General features: G+C 34.9%; 2 protein-coding genes across 2 annotated transcripts; one reads left to right on the forward strand and one right to left on the reverse strand.

The window, feature by feature from the left end:
- Positions 1-490: 490 nt before the first annotated feature.
- LOC135598691 (enoyl-[acyl-carrier-protein] reductase [NADH] 1, chloroplastic-like) lies at positions 491-5,221 on the reverse strand. Its single transcript, XM_065092894.1, has 13 exons — positions 5,056-5,221; positions 4,177-4,445; positions 3,161-3,270; positions 3,016-3,071; positions 2,807-2,891; positions 2,663-2,710; positions 2,401-2,475; positions 2,223-2,334; positions 1,674-1,725; positions 1,540-1,591; positions 1,396-1,453; positions 1,019-1,117; positions 491-895 (listed from the first exon to the last, which is right to left on the reverse strand). Exons 2-13 carry the CDS (start codon positions 4,439-4,441, stop codon positions 747-749), a joined length of 1,161 nt encoding a protein of 386 aa, XP_064948966.1. The 5' UTR covers positions 4,442-4,445; positions 5,056-5,221; the 3' UTR covers positions 491-746.
- A 4,179-nt stretch (positions 5,222-9,400) lies between these two features.
- On the forward strand, positions 9,401-14,406 carry LOC135598692 (zinc finger CCCH domain-containing protein 14-like). Its single transcript, XM_065092895.1, has 3 exons — positions 9,401-9,671; positions 10,772-10,832; positions 13,321-14,406. The coding sequence occupies exons 1-3, from the start codon at positions 9,599-9,601 to the stop codon at positions 14,099-14,101; spliced, it is 915 nt and encodes a 304-aa protein (XP_064948967.1). The 5' UTR covers positions 9,401-9,598; the 3' UTR covers positions 14,102-14,406.
- The last annotated feature ends 368 nt before the right edge of the window (positions 14,407-14,774 follow it).

Genomic DNA, 14,774 nt, shown 5'->3' on the forward strand with positions numbered 1-14,774 from the left:
GCACAGAGAGAGAGAGCAGCACCAGCAGTGGTACGCGGCACTGCTGCTGTGCTCCGAAAACCAATGTTGTCGTGCAGTGGTCAAAGTGCGAGTGCTGCCCCGCATAGGTGAAACTGAATGTAGATCCTATGCGGGACTATCTCCACGGGAATTTTACGAAAGGGCCTGAGAGCCGTACATCTCGACTACATTTAATCTCAACCGTGCGTTTTGCTTCTGATTAAAGTGAATCTGTTATGATCAATTGGACGGTCGGTCGGTTGAGATTAGAAGAAACGTGGCATGGATGGGTTTTAAAGGACCCCTTGAACTATCCAATGCAAGGAATCCTGTGTAGAATCTATATCGGACACGAGAATTAAAGTCTTTGTATGATCAATTGGACACAGAATTTTTGTCCTATATCGAGCTTGACATAGTCAATGACAAATAAAACTCAAATGCAACTTATACCATGCAAAGTAGGCGCAGAAGTTAAAACTCTGCGACCTAATTAAAATTGCAAAAGTAAAATTTATTAGGATTGGCCATAGTCATAGAGCAGACCTACTCATCAGGGGGAAAAAAAAAAACTGAAATCTAGCACAACCAACTTAGATGTTCATGAAAAGCTCAAAAAAAAAAAAAAAAAAAGAGCATGCAGACAACCAACAAAATCTAAAACCTAAAACAATTTTAACATTTTAGTTGCTCCAGTACCAAGTTTCAATGACACCACCTCAGATGAGAAAAATCGAGGTTTCCACTCATCTTGTTCCTAATTTTGTGTTGCGGAGTGCCCAGCTGTCAATTGCAAGTCCCATGGTGTTCAAACCATTATCCACATAGACAACAGAACCAGTCACTGCTGAGGCCAATGGGGACACCAAGAAGGCTGCTGTGTTGCCAACTTCATCTGTCAAAATAAGTCATTTGATTCATGAAAAGAACATATGGAAAGAAACTGGGAAGAAAATGGCATGCTCTTCAGCTGGACGGAAAAAGAAAACCAATGAACAATAAAGAGTTCGACTTTGACCTGCCAGCAATTCTTTCTGCAATGGTGCATTAGAGTACGAGTAATCTATCATCTTCTCGATGAATCCAATTGCTTTTGCTGCTCGGCTTCCCAATGGCCCTGGGCACATGTTTAGCCAAGACAGTCATTGAGATAACAGTTGCAAATATATGCATGCTCTAGTGGTAGGTGGTTTGCAACTGAACTGATAGATAAAATGTAATTGGCAAACAATGATAACCATAAACCACTACATGTGTAGCTCACAAGGGAGAAAAAGATTAAATGGTCAGCTAAAGTGCTTAAAAATTCCTTGAGGAAAAGAATCAAAAGGATTAGCCTCATTTCTAACGACAATAAGACTTCCAATTCTTGATGCGACTCATGAAGAAACGTACCAGCCGATATTGTATTTACTCTGATTTGGCCTTTTCTCCCGGCTTCAAAAGCTAGCACCTTCAACCAAAAACATATGTAGTCAGAAATTAATTTAGAATACAGTATAAATGTCTATGACAAAACGTTGAAGATTTGGCACTTACTCTGGTATCACTCTCCAGGGCTGCTTTTGCTGAACTCATTCCACCTCCATATCTGCAAGTCGAATCAAAAACTAATTACATGGTCTAATCATCCTATTAATTGATATTGAAAAAGAAGGCAGAACAGACTTTACCCTGGGATGGTCCTTTCAGAAGCAATGTATGTTAGAGACACCGTAGCACCCCCTGCCACATTGAGATGCACAATTATAACATAAGCTGACCAATTCCCGAAACAAAAGTTGCAAAGGATGAAACTATCAAAATTTCACTGCAAAAGGAAAAGAATCGAAGAAAATCAAGATCCATGAAGCCCAGCTAGTACTAGAGGGGTATCTAAGGTTTGCATTGGGCAACTTGCAGGCGAGGAACGGTAAAAATCCTGTTAAGCACATAATGTTTCATTCCCATTTGGAATTGTATTTTCTGTGTTTCTAGTTTATAGCTGAGACTGATCTTTCTTCCTCTACGGCTCACCCCTTCTCATTCTCACTTCTACTCATAAATTACACTTCCTCTACAGCTGTCTATAAAAATGAAATATATAATGAAGGGCTCCACTGCATCATTATACAATGTAACTTAATACCAAAAAATGAAAAACATACTCTCAGACTCCTCCCCTGCCAAAAAAAAAGGACACAATAAATGCTAATTTGTCTAGTTATGGAAACAAAACAAACCTGGATTCATTATTGGAAGGAAGTGCTGGAGTAAGGAAACGAAAGAATAACTTGATGCTGAGATAGCAGCAAGATATCCTCTTCTAGATGTCTCCAGAAGTGGCTTGGTTACCTGTTTACAGAAATTATGATTTTGAAGTAACAGAGAAGAATCAAATAGAAGGTCAATAAATGGTACCTCTGGTCCATTGGCAAGAGAATGCACAAGGATATCAATGCTTCCAAAATCATTCTTCACGGATTCAGCTGCTTCCTGGACAAGTTAAAATTATAGCTGCACTATAATAACTCAGCCAACATAATTCAAAAGCATCACCGTCCCGTAGATGATAGATAAGATTGGTGTGCATTATGAGTTGTTAAAGAAAAATGCATGCAATTAATTATCTGATTACAAAAGAAATATATATTTTGGGGAAGACAAGGATTTAGTAATCTACCTTAACAGTCCAATTAGAGGACCCTGCATACCGTTTGTTTGTTTTGACCTAACGCGATAATATACCAACAAAAAATTATTGACTAAAAATATAAAAAAGCAAAATCTAAAATAAATTATATTATGATAAGCATTTATTTTATACATCTTCCGGAACATCCTCGGGAGAATCATAAACGGCATCAAGAGGATATACTTTGGCAATATGCATAAGAGAACCATTTGGCAATCTGCAGGATAACACCATTGGCATGATCACTTGATAGTGTTACAAATCAAGGAGGAATACATATGCTAATAAGAAGAATCAAATAAACCAAAACATGAATGCATACGATTTTCGTAAAGTCATACCGGCGTGATTCATCAAACTTGCCACGCCTTAAGCTTGTCTCAAAAATGTTCAGTGCCTGCACATGATAGTATGCTCCATAAGGAAACTTGATAAGTAGCTATTCGGTACTAACAGCAAAATCTATTGGAATGCAAATTCACATACAGGAACCCATGTACCAACAAGAATTTCTGCCCCAGCAGCAGCAAGAGCCTTTGCAATTGCCCAACCATAGCCATTGTCATCAGCCACTCCAGCAATAAATGCTCGCTTACCTAAATAAACAATCAAGCATAGTGGAGCAGCATACCAAAGATGGAATTGGCTACTGATGCACAGGAAATGGGGAGACCAACTTGGAACTATCAAATTATGTGATACAAAATTCATAAAATTCCATGTCATCAATTAAGGGATAAATCACCTAGAATGTTTTGTAAAGCAGTATTTTGAACGTGAATTGTGAAAAAAACAAACCTCCTGCATGTTATTTTCATAAAGATGGGATCTCCACTCGAATGTGGTCTATGAAAATTAGAGTTAGTAAGAATGATGAGCAAGATAGTAAGTGCTGGTATAGAACTACCCAAAGGATGCGACTCACATGGACGCAATGGTCCATGCGGAGATCCATCCATTACTGGCAACAAAAGTGTACCATATAAAAAAGGAAAATGTCATGATACTTGGTTTAGCCATTCAGCTTCGCTTCCTAGGAAAAGCATGGCATATAGCAGTTTCATTGATCTATATAAATATGGACTTAAATATCAATTATCATCCCCTGAATCTGAAGTTCTGTAAAAGAAATTATAATAATTTTAGCAAACTCCCCATTGAGGCATGGAGGTGCTCATTCATTTCCCATTTCCCATTTTGGAAGGAAGCTCATAACACCAGACAACTTATTTTGGTGCACATTGTGGTATATCTTATTTCCTTTTGCCTCATATACACACTAGGCTAAAAATAAAAACCAGTATTTTTCTTTTTTACTTCTAAGGCAATTGAACAGTATATTAACAAAACTTCAAATTAGTAAAGATTTTAACATTTTAAGTAATATAGCATTTTGAGATACTTCAAATTATTTGCTGTCATGTACAAAAATAAGTATGAAGAAAAGAAGATGGGCAAGTTTTCAGTCAAACTAAGAGGGAACTGCACAAAGAATGCTATACCTCTTAGATCAATGGGCAATCCATATGCAGTTCTTTCCTCACTTTCCCCAGACATTGCCCTGGTTACAACTCTGCAATACTTCGATGAGTATCTCTCACAAGGAGATCGGATCGAAAATATGCTTGATGAGTTTGCCAATCCTTGACTGGCTCCTTTCAGGTTGATCCTCGAAAATGCAGTCCTCGACATGAACATTCTCCCAGGAGAAGAGGCGCAAGGCCTTGCTACCACCACATGCAAACCAGCAGCTGCTGATGCTCCCATTATCCTTGCAATAGCAGATAAGATAGAACATAATGGCCTTAGGTCACATACACGAACTGGATCCCAATGTGCAGTACGTGCCATGCAGCATAAAAACCCTAATTTAAGACCCTAATCGTGAAATAGCATCAAAATGCCAAAAAATCTTCGATCAAGAATCAAATCCAACCGATAGAATCACACATTAGAGGCGGGGAGCGCAAATTTACTGAAATGAAAGCAATCATCAGAGTGTCAGGCAAATTAAATGAAAAGGAAAAAACACAGTATTTGAATGTGTCATTATCCCAACATTCCATGCCGAGACCGATATATGTATGTAACCCACAGAAACTCCATCTCACTGCATCCGATCTCGCGTAGCGCATAAAGGCTTCTCCTACAACACCGGCAAGGGTAGATTTCCTCCCCATCCATTCCGTTCCATTGGGGTCAGAATGCATCGAACCAAACATCTCGCGCAGAGGAATCTGATCCGTCGAAGCTAATCTTATACCGCATCTTCAAGCACAAGTCGAAGAACGTTCCGCCAGAAGATAGGGACCAGCGGCATTCCAATTCCCAGACAAATATAACAAGAAATTCCGACGAAGAAAGAGAAGAAAAGAAGCTACCGGTCTCTCGCCTGCCGGAAAAAGACGCGCAGCGCACTCGGCAACGCCGGGTTTGACTGGGAAGCGGGTTTCGACGAGATCGAAGTGGCGCTGCGACAGGTCGCAGCGGCGGAGAGGTCGAGAGAGCCGCCAGCAACAGGTGAGCTTAGGGTTTGTGGTTGGATTAGGCGGAAGCTCGAGCTCAATCTTGTGTGACGTGACTTCTTTGAGCTAATAATATCTCGGAGAAGATGTTTTTGTTATGTATTCATAATGTGTGATGTGTAATTGTAAAATATTTTTAAATATTTGATAAGTAATTAATGAAAATTATATTTTAAATATGTATTGATATAAGTATTGTTGGGTAGAATTATATTTCAAAGATCGGTTGAATATTATGTAATAAATTTATCTTCTAATATATTTTAATATTTATTTAGAGTATATATATTAAATTATATTTTAATTTTTTATTGAATATTATGTAATAAAATTATCTGAAAATATTTTTTAAATAATAATAATAATAAATCACCAAAACTAATTTTGTATCTATATTTTTTTAGTAATATTTAGAGATTTTTAATAGTGTATCTAAATATAGCTATTATATCTTTAAATAAAAATACTATCTTAATAGTGTATCTATATTTTTTTAGTAATATTTAGAGATTTTTAAGTTCAATCTAACACTTACTTGAGTTGATTACAAATACAAGTGTAATCGTAGTCATTTAATAGTGTAAATTTGGAATATATGTTCATTGAATATTTATAATAATATCTCATATTTTTTGTTATATTATATGATCATGTTTAATTGAATTAGGTGTATTACAATTCTGATTGAACTATGATTAGAGCCATCAACAAATAAAAATAAATTTTAATTATGATAGAATTTTTTTATTGAAATGACACTAATGACATTGATTCTCTTAATTACTTAATATGTATACTATACAATAATATATATATATATATATATATATATCTTTTGAATAAATATTAAAAATATTAGAAGATAAATTTGTTAGGTAATATTAAACCGATCTATGGAATATAATTCTACCCAACAATGCTTACATCAATAGATATTTAAAATATAACTTTTATTTGTTACTTATCAAATATTCAAAAATATTTTACGAGTACACATCACACATTAATAATACATAATAAAAACATCTTCTCCAACATATTGTTAGAGCAAAGAAGTCACGTCAAATAAGATTGAGCTTGAAATGAGTCGAGCTTGAGCTCCACCTAATCCAACCACAAACCCTAAGCTCACCTATTGCTATCATTGGCAGCTTCGCTTCCATTGGCGGTATCATGGCATCGTAATCGTACATGAATTAGGGATCGGAGGAGGTGAATGAACAAAGGAAAGATTTGAGGGGAATAAGGGGAGGAGTGAGGGATCGAGAGAGATCGATCGAAACCCTAGTTAGGGTTTGGGCGAGAGAACGAAAGTCGAGCCTCGATCGAACGAGAGAGAGAGAGAGAGAGAGAGAGAGAGTGTGTGAGTGAAGCAATGAATACCACATAACATCACGTGCGTAAGAGAGGTCACGTGCAGACGAGTGGCTGGGGTTTCGTGAATTATGATGGGCTAAAGAGCCATTAACAACACATATCTCTATGAGATTATATTATACTTTGATAAATATATTTGCCTAAAACTTAATTATGCGACAATAAGAATTACACTCATATTATGCAAATGTTTATTTAATAATTTAATAATATTTATACATAAGCTTTATCTTTTATAAATATTTTTAAATAATTTTTCTAGAAAAGTTCATATTTTAATTTATCTAGGAAATTATCCTTATTTTTAATATTCTTAAATAAGTACTTTTTTACATAATACTTAAAATAACCCAATAACATTCCTTTTTTTTTCTCTTGTTTTTTGTGTATGGATCGGTCCATAAGGTGAATTAGTTTACTTATATTATTTTTTATACTATATTATGATTTTTTCACTAATATATAAAAAAACACTGTAACATAGAAAAAATAAATACTATAACATAGTATTTTTGTACTATGTTAAATTTAATAGAGAGTTAAAAAAATATAAGCATAACATTTTTTAAATTTATAAAAAAAACACTATGCTATAGTATTTTTATATTACATTGTAATTTTTTTAAATATTGATAATAATAATTGGACTATTTCATCCTAGTATGATATAGTTCATGTGGTCATGTGTGATCCAGCCCATGTGGTAAGGTATGATCCAACCATATGATTAGACATGGGTCAACTCATGTGGCTAAGTACGATACAATCCATGTGATCATGTATAACCCAACTCATATGGTAAGGTACGATCCAGTCGCATACGATCCAATCATGTGGCTATGCATCAGCCAACTCATGCGATAGGTACGACCCAATCAATGTGATTAGATACGACTCCAACTCGTATGTTTATGACCAACTCGCGAGCCAAGCAAGGTCTAGTTTAATGACAAAACTCAACCCAACTTATAAGTGAGGCTTAACCTAATTCATAATGTTAAGCCTGCCCAACTACACGATTGGCATTAGACAAATAGTCGCTCCTTTTATATGATCCGTCGTACTTCAACTCAACTTAGTACTTAGAATAGATATATACAGTATATATTAGTCGATCTATTAAAAAAAATGTATGGATATTCTAAATATTAGATTAAAAATAAATTATTCAATAATTCTAATTATCAAATATTATATTAATAACATCCCACTAATAGCCATAGGCCCCCTAACGTGGGATTCTATTATATTATATTTGAATTTATTTGACTTAATTTAACTAATAATGTGGTCATACTATATTAATAATTTTTAAATAACTCACTTTTTACATATTTTTATAAAGAACTACTTTATTGATATTACTTTAGTAACATTCCATTAATAACCCATGTTTATTGTGTGATAGATGTGCTTATTAAAACTTAAAATTAATTTAAATCGTGATATCTTACATAGTTTTACTAAAATTATCAATAACACTTCACCTTTTTCATCCGGACTTGAGATCCTATTAAAATATATTTACCTAAATTTAATTAATAGTAAATAATAATAATTAATTATATTATTTTTTTCAATATTAAGATACAATAAAATCAGCCCAACTCCATGTGTTATTAATCGGACGTTATTAAAGTAATATATATTTTTTTTTAAAAAAAAATTTACACGTAAAAGTTTAAATTGTTTTATAAATATTAATATAACATGACTTAAAAAATTTACAAAATTAATCGGAGGTTACTAATGTAACATCATTTTAAAAATATATTTTTTTGCAAAATAAATTATTTGATAAATATTAATATAGCATGACAATAAATCATATTCATTCTTGATTAAAATTAGACAAAAGATCTTTAAAGGGAGGTAATATAATCCCCCATTAGTGGCATTGGCATACAATAAAGACCAACCAAGTGCATGTATTAATGGAAGTTTATTCAAGTATTATCAATCTCCTTTTGAAATAGAACACTAACCAAGTGCATGTATTAATGGGAGGTTATTTAAGTAACATCAATCTCCTTTCAAAAGAAAAAAATATTAGATGAATTAAAGGAAATATGTTTTTAAACGGCTCTCATTTTTATAATTATCAAATAATATATTATTTTATCCAATATATAGAAGACTCTCAAACTTTCCTTTTTTTTTATAGATAGTTTATTATATTATTTTCATCAATACCTAAAAATATATTATAATATAATATAAAAACACTATAACATAGATTTATCTTTTTTTACAAAATTTATAAAAATATTATCTTTATATATTTTAATCATTGTTAAAATATTTTCAATAGGATTAAAAATATTATAATATATTATAACATAGTATGTTATAGTGTTTCTTTTGGATATTGCTGAAAATATCGTAACATATTGTGAAAATATTATATGTAAATCGATTCATCAAATCCGTCAGAATAAAGAAAGAAAAGAAAAGAAAAAAATAACTAGGATTTAAGAAATTTAAAAATCAGGATAATTTCCTGAAAAATAATAAAAAGATAAACTTTTTTGAAAAATCACCTAAAAATATTTATAAAAAGATAAAGATTATGTATAAACATTATTAAATTACTAAATAAACATTTGCATAATATGACCTTAATTTTCATTGGCTCAGTGTTAAGTTTTAGACAAAATGTATTTATCGGAATGTAATGGAATCTCACATAAATATATGTTTCTAATGACCCTTCGGCCCATCACTCCACCGCACGTGACATCTCTTACGCACGTGATGTCATGTGGTGTCCACGGCATCGCCAATCGCAGCGCGGACTACAATATGCCTCGTCAGAATATTTAGTTCTGAGGCTTCGAGTCCTGCGCCACAGCCTGTCCTCCACGACTCTCTTTCTCTCTCTCGGTCTGTCGAGGCACGGGTTTTCTTCTCCCGCCCAAACCCTAACTAGGGTTCCGGCCGATCTTTCTCAGTCCCTCGGTCCTCCCCTTATTCCCCTCGAGTCCTTCCTCCGGCTCCTGATCCAGATCCCGTGGCCGGCGCCATGGAAGCGTCTCGCAAGAGAGGGCCGCCGGACGCCGCCAATGGAAGCGGCCCTGCGTCGAAGCGGACAAGAGGTAGGAAATGATTTTCTGGCCTCTATCACCTTCTTTTTCTACATCTCCTTCTTCTTTTCGAGGTTCGCCTGGTGTTGTTTTATACCTTGGCCGCCTCTGTCTTGGTAGCAGAAGATAGGGTTCAAAAAGTAATTTCCTGGGCTTTTTCTTCCTCTTCTCTTTGTTTTTTGAATTCTATTTGTGCATGGCAGGCTACGCTGCTTTAGCTTGAAAAGTTGATGATTTTTTTGGTCTGATGAACATTGATTTTGTCAAGTTTTTGATGTCATATTCACTTTTCAATAGCTTTGGAGGTATGCAGGTTCTATTTCCGTCTAATCTGTTTGGTATTTGATCAATTTTTACTGACATTTTATACAACTTGCTTTGAGGGAAAGGTGTTCAGACGTTGTTGTTGTAAGACGGCTGTGTTGTTGTTCTGGCATCGGCACCTTTAGCTTCTTATGGGTATAGTTATATTGTACCATATCTTTGTCTTCCGTTTAGGGCTTGTTTTGAGTTTGTTTCTGTTTGTGAGATTGCATTTGTTGGCTTACGTGATAGAAAAGAAAAATCTGGCCAATAGATACTTCATGGTGTCTTCTTTTGTCGTGCACATTGTTTTCTGATGAATAGTTACAATATAATTTCATGGCCATGTAGATGATTAAGGCTTGGGCAAGCTCAATAACTTTCTTTCATTATATTCTTTACTAAAGAAAGTGCTGGTTCTAAGAGTGACTGTTGTCGAGAATTTCTGACATTATAGGGGTCATCTGAATTTGTTGTTTTATAGTTTCACTAGCAACTAGCTGAATCAAACTGCTGTATGCCGCTATCAAATTATAATTATATCAAAACTACTGGCTGCAGTGATTTTAGTAGTACACAGTTGCTTCCGGATTTTCATATTGTAAAATTTTGAATAACTTTGAGATGCCTTCTTGTCAATTGAGAATTTTAGTAGTGTTTTAAATTCTGATGTAAATTAAAAGTTTGTTGTTGTCAATCTATATACCTATTTCCCCCAAAGGGTGGTAAACTGTTTAATATGTACTTTAACTACCAAGATTAGTAAATGAGATGAACTTAACTGAGAACATGTAACTAATGTCATACAGAATCGGACTCTTTCCAACATGGTATAGGAAGCAAATCGAAGCCATGCACCAAGTTTTTCAGGTTATAATCCTAACTTATCTAAAATCCACATCATATGACAACTTTTGTTTTTGCAACTATGTGAAAATTGGAACGAAATTGTTTTTTGGTGCTAATCTATCGGTCATCTAAGATTTTTTGTACAGGTTTATGTGCTCTAAGCATGTTAATAACACTGAACAGAGTAAATTGGAGTCCACAAGAAGAGCATGTATCGCAATTCTCAAGTGATGAACAACTTCATAGCAACTATATGGAAGATAAATATTTTAATGATTTGATTGATATGGCTGGTCACATCCAATTATCCGGTTACTTGTATATATTTCGCCTGTTTTCTCTTTGCCTTATCTGTTTATTTCTATCAAAAATTGATTTATCTAATTGGATTAGTTCTTTGGTTGTGGGAAACAGAATTATATTGGAAGTAAGACCGTGTTTTTATACATTGTTTGTTACTGTTTCTTATTTCCAGTACAAACCTAAGATTAATTTGAATGACAAATATGTAAATTGTTGAGAAATTTGTTTACAATGTTTATCTCATTTTTATGAACAAGTAGTTAACATTCACCTTTGGAATTAGAGATTGTATCATCTACCTCCGGGCATAACGACAGACCTGGTGACCCATGTTTGTGTCACTTTCCTTTTACCCTTTCCTATGCATGTCTTGTGTTAGAGAGTTCGTTATATCTCATTTTCTATTAATTATCACTTTGGAAATAAACAGTCATCTCCACTTGCCATTCGTGGTTTACATACTTGAAGCATATCTAAACTATATGTTAAGGATACTCATATTTGAACCCTAAGCGCACAATCGTTGCAGCTATGGGTAGATGATGTTGTAATAATTTATTTGTAGCTTTTCCTTGAAGAATGTAATCACCTAATTCAGTCACTATACTGGTTTACTATGATATTAGATACTGAATTTCAAATCACTTTTTTACATAATGATTCACATCAATGGAAGATGCTGACTTAAACAAAAAGTAAATTGCGTGACTAGTAATGATTAAACAATGCTACACTTTCTCCTTCAGATATTATGTCATTTGGGAAATTTGAATTATGTTTGAACTTGACTAACACTCATGTAAAATTGTTGGTAAATTATCGAAAGTATTTATTCCATTTAAACAATTACTGGCATCAACATCAACCTTGAGGACCATTAGGAACTGGTGGTAGGAAATCTTTTTTTAAAGACATCTGAAATAACTCATTGAGATCTGAGTTTTAAGTGTTGTGTAAAGACATATATTCTGATTTAAATTAGGCTACAATATAATAGTATTGGGAGAAAATACCTGAAAATATATTGAAAATTGATATGAAGCTCCCTTCATAATACAAAGGAAATATGGCAGCTAATCTATGGTGTAGTGGACTTTTTCTTTTTCTCTTTGTATGTGGGGTTTTTTGATAATGTTGCTGTCACTCTGTACATGTTGTTCTGTGGTGTTCGTTGCCAATTAAGATAGACTTGGTTATTAATATGGAAACATGAGTCTAAATCTAAAACACAAAAAACTACATCTGACATTTTTATTAGATCATCTTGCTAAAAACTTTGCCATGGGAAATTTATACATGCACACCACTGTCCTCCATTGAAGATGGCATTGTTGGTGGTTGACTCATTTAATCAAATAAATTCTAGTAGTTTATCATCTTCCTTATTATTATAATATATGACAAGCAATTTTGTTAATTAAGCAGATGAAGGAAAAGCATGAAATTAAAATTTAATTTTCTTTTGTTAAAATTTTTTATTGATAGAATGACTTGTGTGCAAGAAATTGGCATATAGTTGGCTAAGTAAACGTCGATGATTAGGGTTTTCACAAGGCGTAATTGTTGACTATTGAGAGGTGATGATGGTTGGTGATGCCATGTGATGAAAATTTTGTCAGAACTATAATGGTTGTAATGGGGGTTGCCTGAGGTGATTGGTAATATCTTTTGTGACTGTCCTCTGTTGCATCAGTTCACCCCATTGATGTTACTCTTTTATTGGTCATGCTAAACTCTGATTTATTCCACATGGTAACGTTTTGTAAATCATGGTATTACTAAAAGTAATGGGTATAATGTAGATATGCTTTTACTGTCTCGTGTGTTTCGTGAATTATCAATGCGTTTATGCGATGGTTCATTGACCTATGTTCTTTGTATTTTTAGTTCTTACGTCTTATAGCTTTGGAGTCGACTTTCTAGGAGGATTTCTCCATTGACTTGTGTGGAGTAATATGGAGCTGCCTCTATTGACCCACTCATCTAACTTTAAGTTCTAGTTTTATTTATTTGGTAGATGTATTGGTTTTGTTTTTTAATCTTTACCTCTAGGTATGTTCTCTTTGTGGCGATGTGTGTTGTAATTTTGTATGCAAATCTCATCTAATAAGAGAGATGTTTCTTTCTTTATTTTTATGTTTTTGGGCAGTTAGTTTCTTTATATGCAAATATGTTGTCTGATAGTGGTCCTGGTACTGCTCTGCAGCACTGCTGGTTGCCCATTTGGAGAGGGTTGCCATTTTCTCCATTATGTTCCTGGTGGCCTTCAGGCCGTTGCCCAGATGAACAACCTAGGCAACCCAGCACTCGCACCTCCTGTGAGGAACCCAGCAGCCCTTTCTGCCATTCATGATGGTGCTCCTGCGCCTGCTGTGAAGACCCGCTTATGTAACAAATACAACACAGCAGAAGGTTGTAAATTTGGAGACAGATGCAATTTTGCCCATGGAGAGCAGGAGCTTGGCAAACCAAAGGTATCATCCACTGATGGTCCAATGGCACCTCCAATGGGAGGAAGACCGGGAGGTCGATATGAGCCAGTTCGTCGATTTGAGCCAGTTCCCCCTTCTACCGTGGGTGCTGCTGCTAGCTTTGGAGTTTCTGCCACTGCAAAGATCAGTGTGGATGCATCTCTTTCTGGTGCCATCATTGGGAAGGGTGGAGTCAATACCAAACAGATTTGCCGCCTGACTGGAGCAAAGCTGTCGATACGGGAGCATGAGTCAGACCCTAACCTGAAGAACATTGAGCTGGAGGGATCGTTTGATCAGATTAATCGGGCAAGTGCAATGGTGAGAGAGCTAATCGTTAACATTAGTGCTACCACTGGGTTGCCAGCCAGGAATTCGGCTCCTGCAGCCACAACAGGCTCTCGGAGTAACTACAAGACTAAGTTGTGTGAAAACTTTGGCAAAGGGTCTTGTTCTTTTGGTGATCGGTGCCACTTCGCACATGGGGAAAGTGAGCTGCGCAGGGCTTCCGGGTGAGATTAAAACACCAGCAGCGGTTATGTCATTTCCCTAGGATCTGATGGATTCCTAAAAGAAACTTTTCCGAGCATCCATGCGGTTAATGACTCGGGGTAATTTTAGTGGTACTTTGCTTCCGTAGTTTTCCTGAATCTTGTTGATTAAATTTAGACTCTGCTCGTTTTCTGGTTTCTCTTGGATCCATATCTGCCTGGTTTCAGCTGTTAATGATATGGTGATAAAATCCTGTGATATCGGAATCATTTTGTACTGTCTCTATTTGATTGTGATTAAAAGGTGACTTTGCAGTGACCTTCTATTTAGTGCTTAGTCTTCCGTGTCTGACTGCCTCATTATTGTATTTGGATTACGAAGATAGGATTGGCTTGAACACCCATGGGAGATACCAGCATTCTTGATGACCAGAGATGTTCTCGGTGATCCTACAGCTTCCCTGGTGCGATAGCTGTAGCATATAGAATTACGTTCAAGTTACTTTTATTAGTTGATGTGTTAGAAAATGATATACCAAATCGATCAAAATGGTATATCATCATGAATCACAGCATACCGTTAGAATGTTTTTCTAATATTAAACATTCACATTTGGATAAAATAACATGAAGAAGATTTAAATAAGGTGAGCAAAACATTCTTTACCGTAACTATTTAAATCAAACATTAAATGTTA

This window comes from Musa acuminata, chromosome BXJ2-1 (genome assembly GCF_036884655.1).
Source record: "Musa acuminata AAA Group cultivar baxijiao chromosome BXJ2-1, Cavendish_Baxijiao_AAA, whole genome shotgun sequence".
Classification (NCBI taxonomy): domain Eukaryota; kingdom Viridiplantae; phylum Streptophyta; class Magnoliopsida; order Zingiberales; family Musaceae; genus Musa; species Musa acuminata.

Bases quoted from the DNA above. Each gene is read 5' to 3' on its own strand.
- LOC135598691 (XM_065092894.1), bottom strand. From the start codon at position 4,441: ATGGGAGCATCAGCAGCTGCTGGTTTGCATGTGGTGGTAGCAAGGCCT. The intron at 1,726-2,222 runs GTTTGTTTTGTT...TCAATGTGGCAG, and splicing joins CCTTCCAATAATGAATCCAG to GGGGTGCTACGGTGTCTCTA. The intron at 1,454-1,539 runs GTAAGTGCCAAA...TTTTGGTTGAAG, and splicing joins CCCTGGAGAGTGATACCAGA to GTGCTAGCTTTTGAAGCCGG.
- LOC135598692 (XM_065092895.1), top strand. From the start codon at position 9,599: ATGGAAGCGTCTCGCAAGAGAGGGCCGCCGGACGCCGCCAATGGAAGC. The intron at 9,672-10,771 runs GTAGGAAATGAT...AATGTCATACAG, and splicing joins TGCGTCGAAGCGGACAAGAG to AATCGGACTCTTTCCAACAT. The intron at 10,833-13,320 runs GTTATAATCCTA...ACTGCTCTGCAG, and splicing joins CCATGCACCAAGTTTTTCAG to CACTGCTGGTTGCCCATTTG.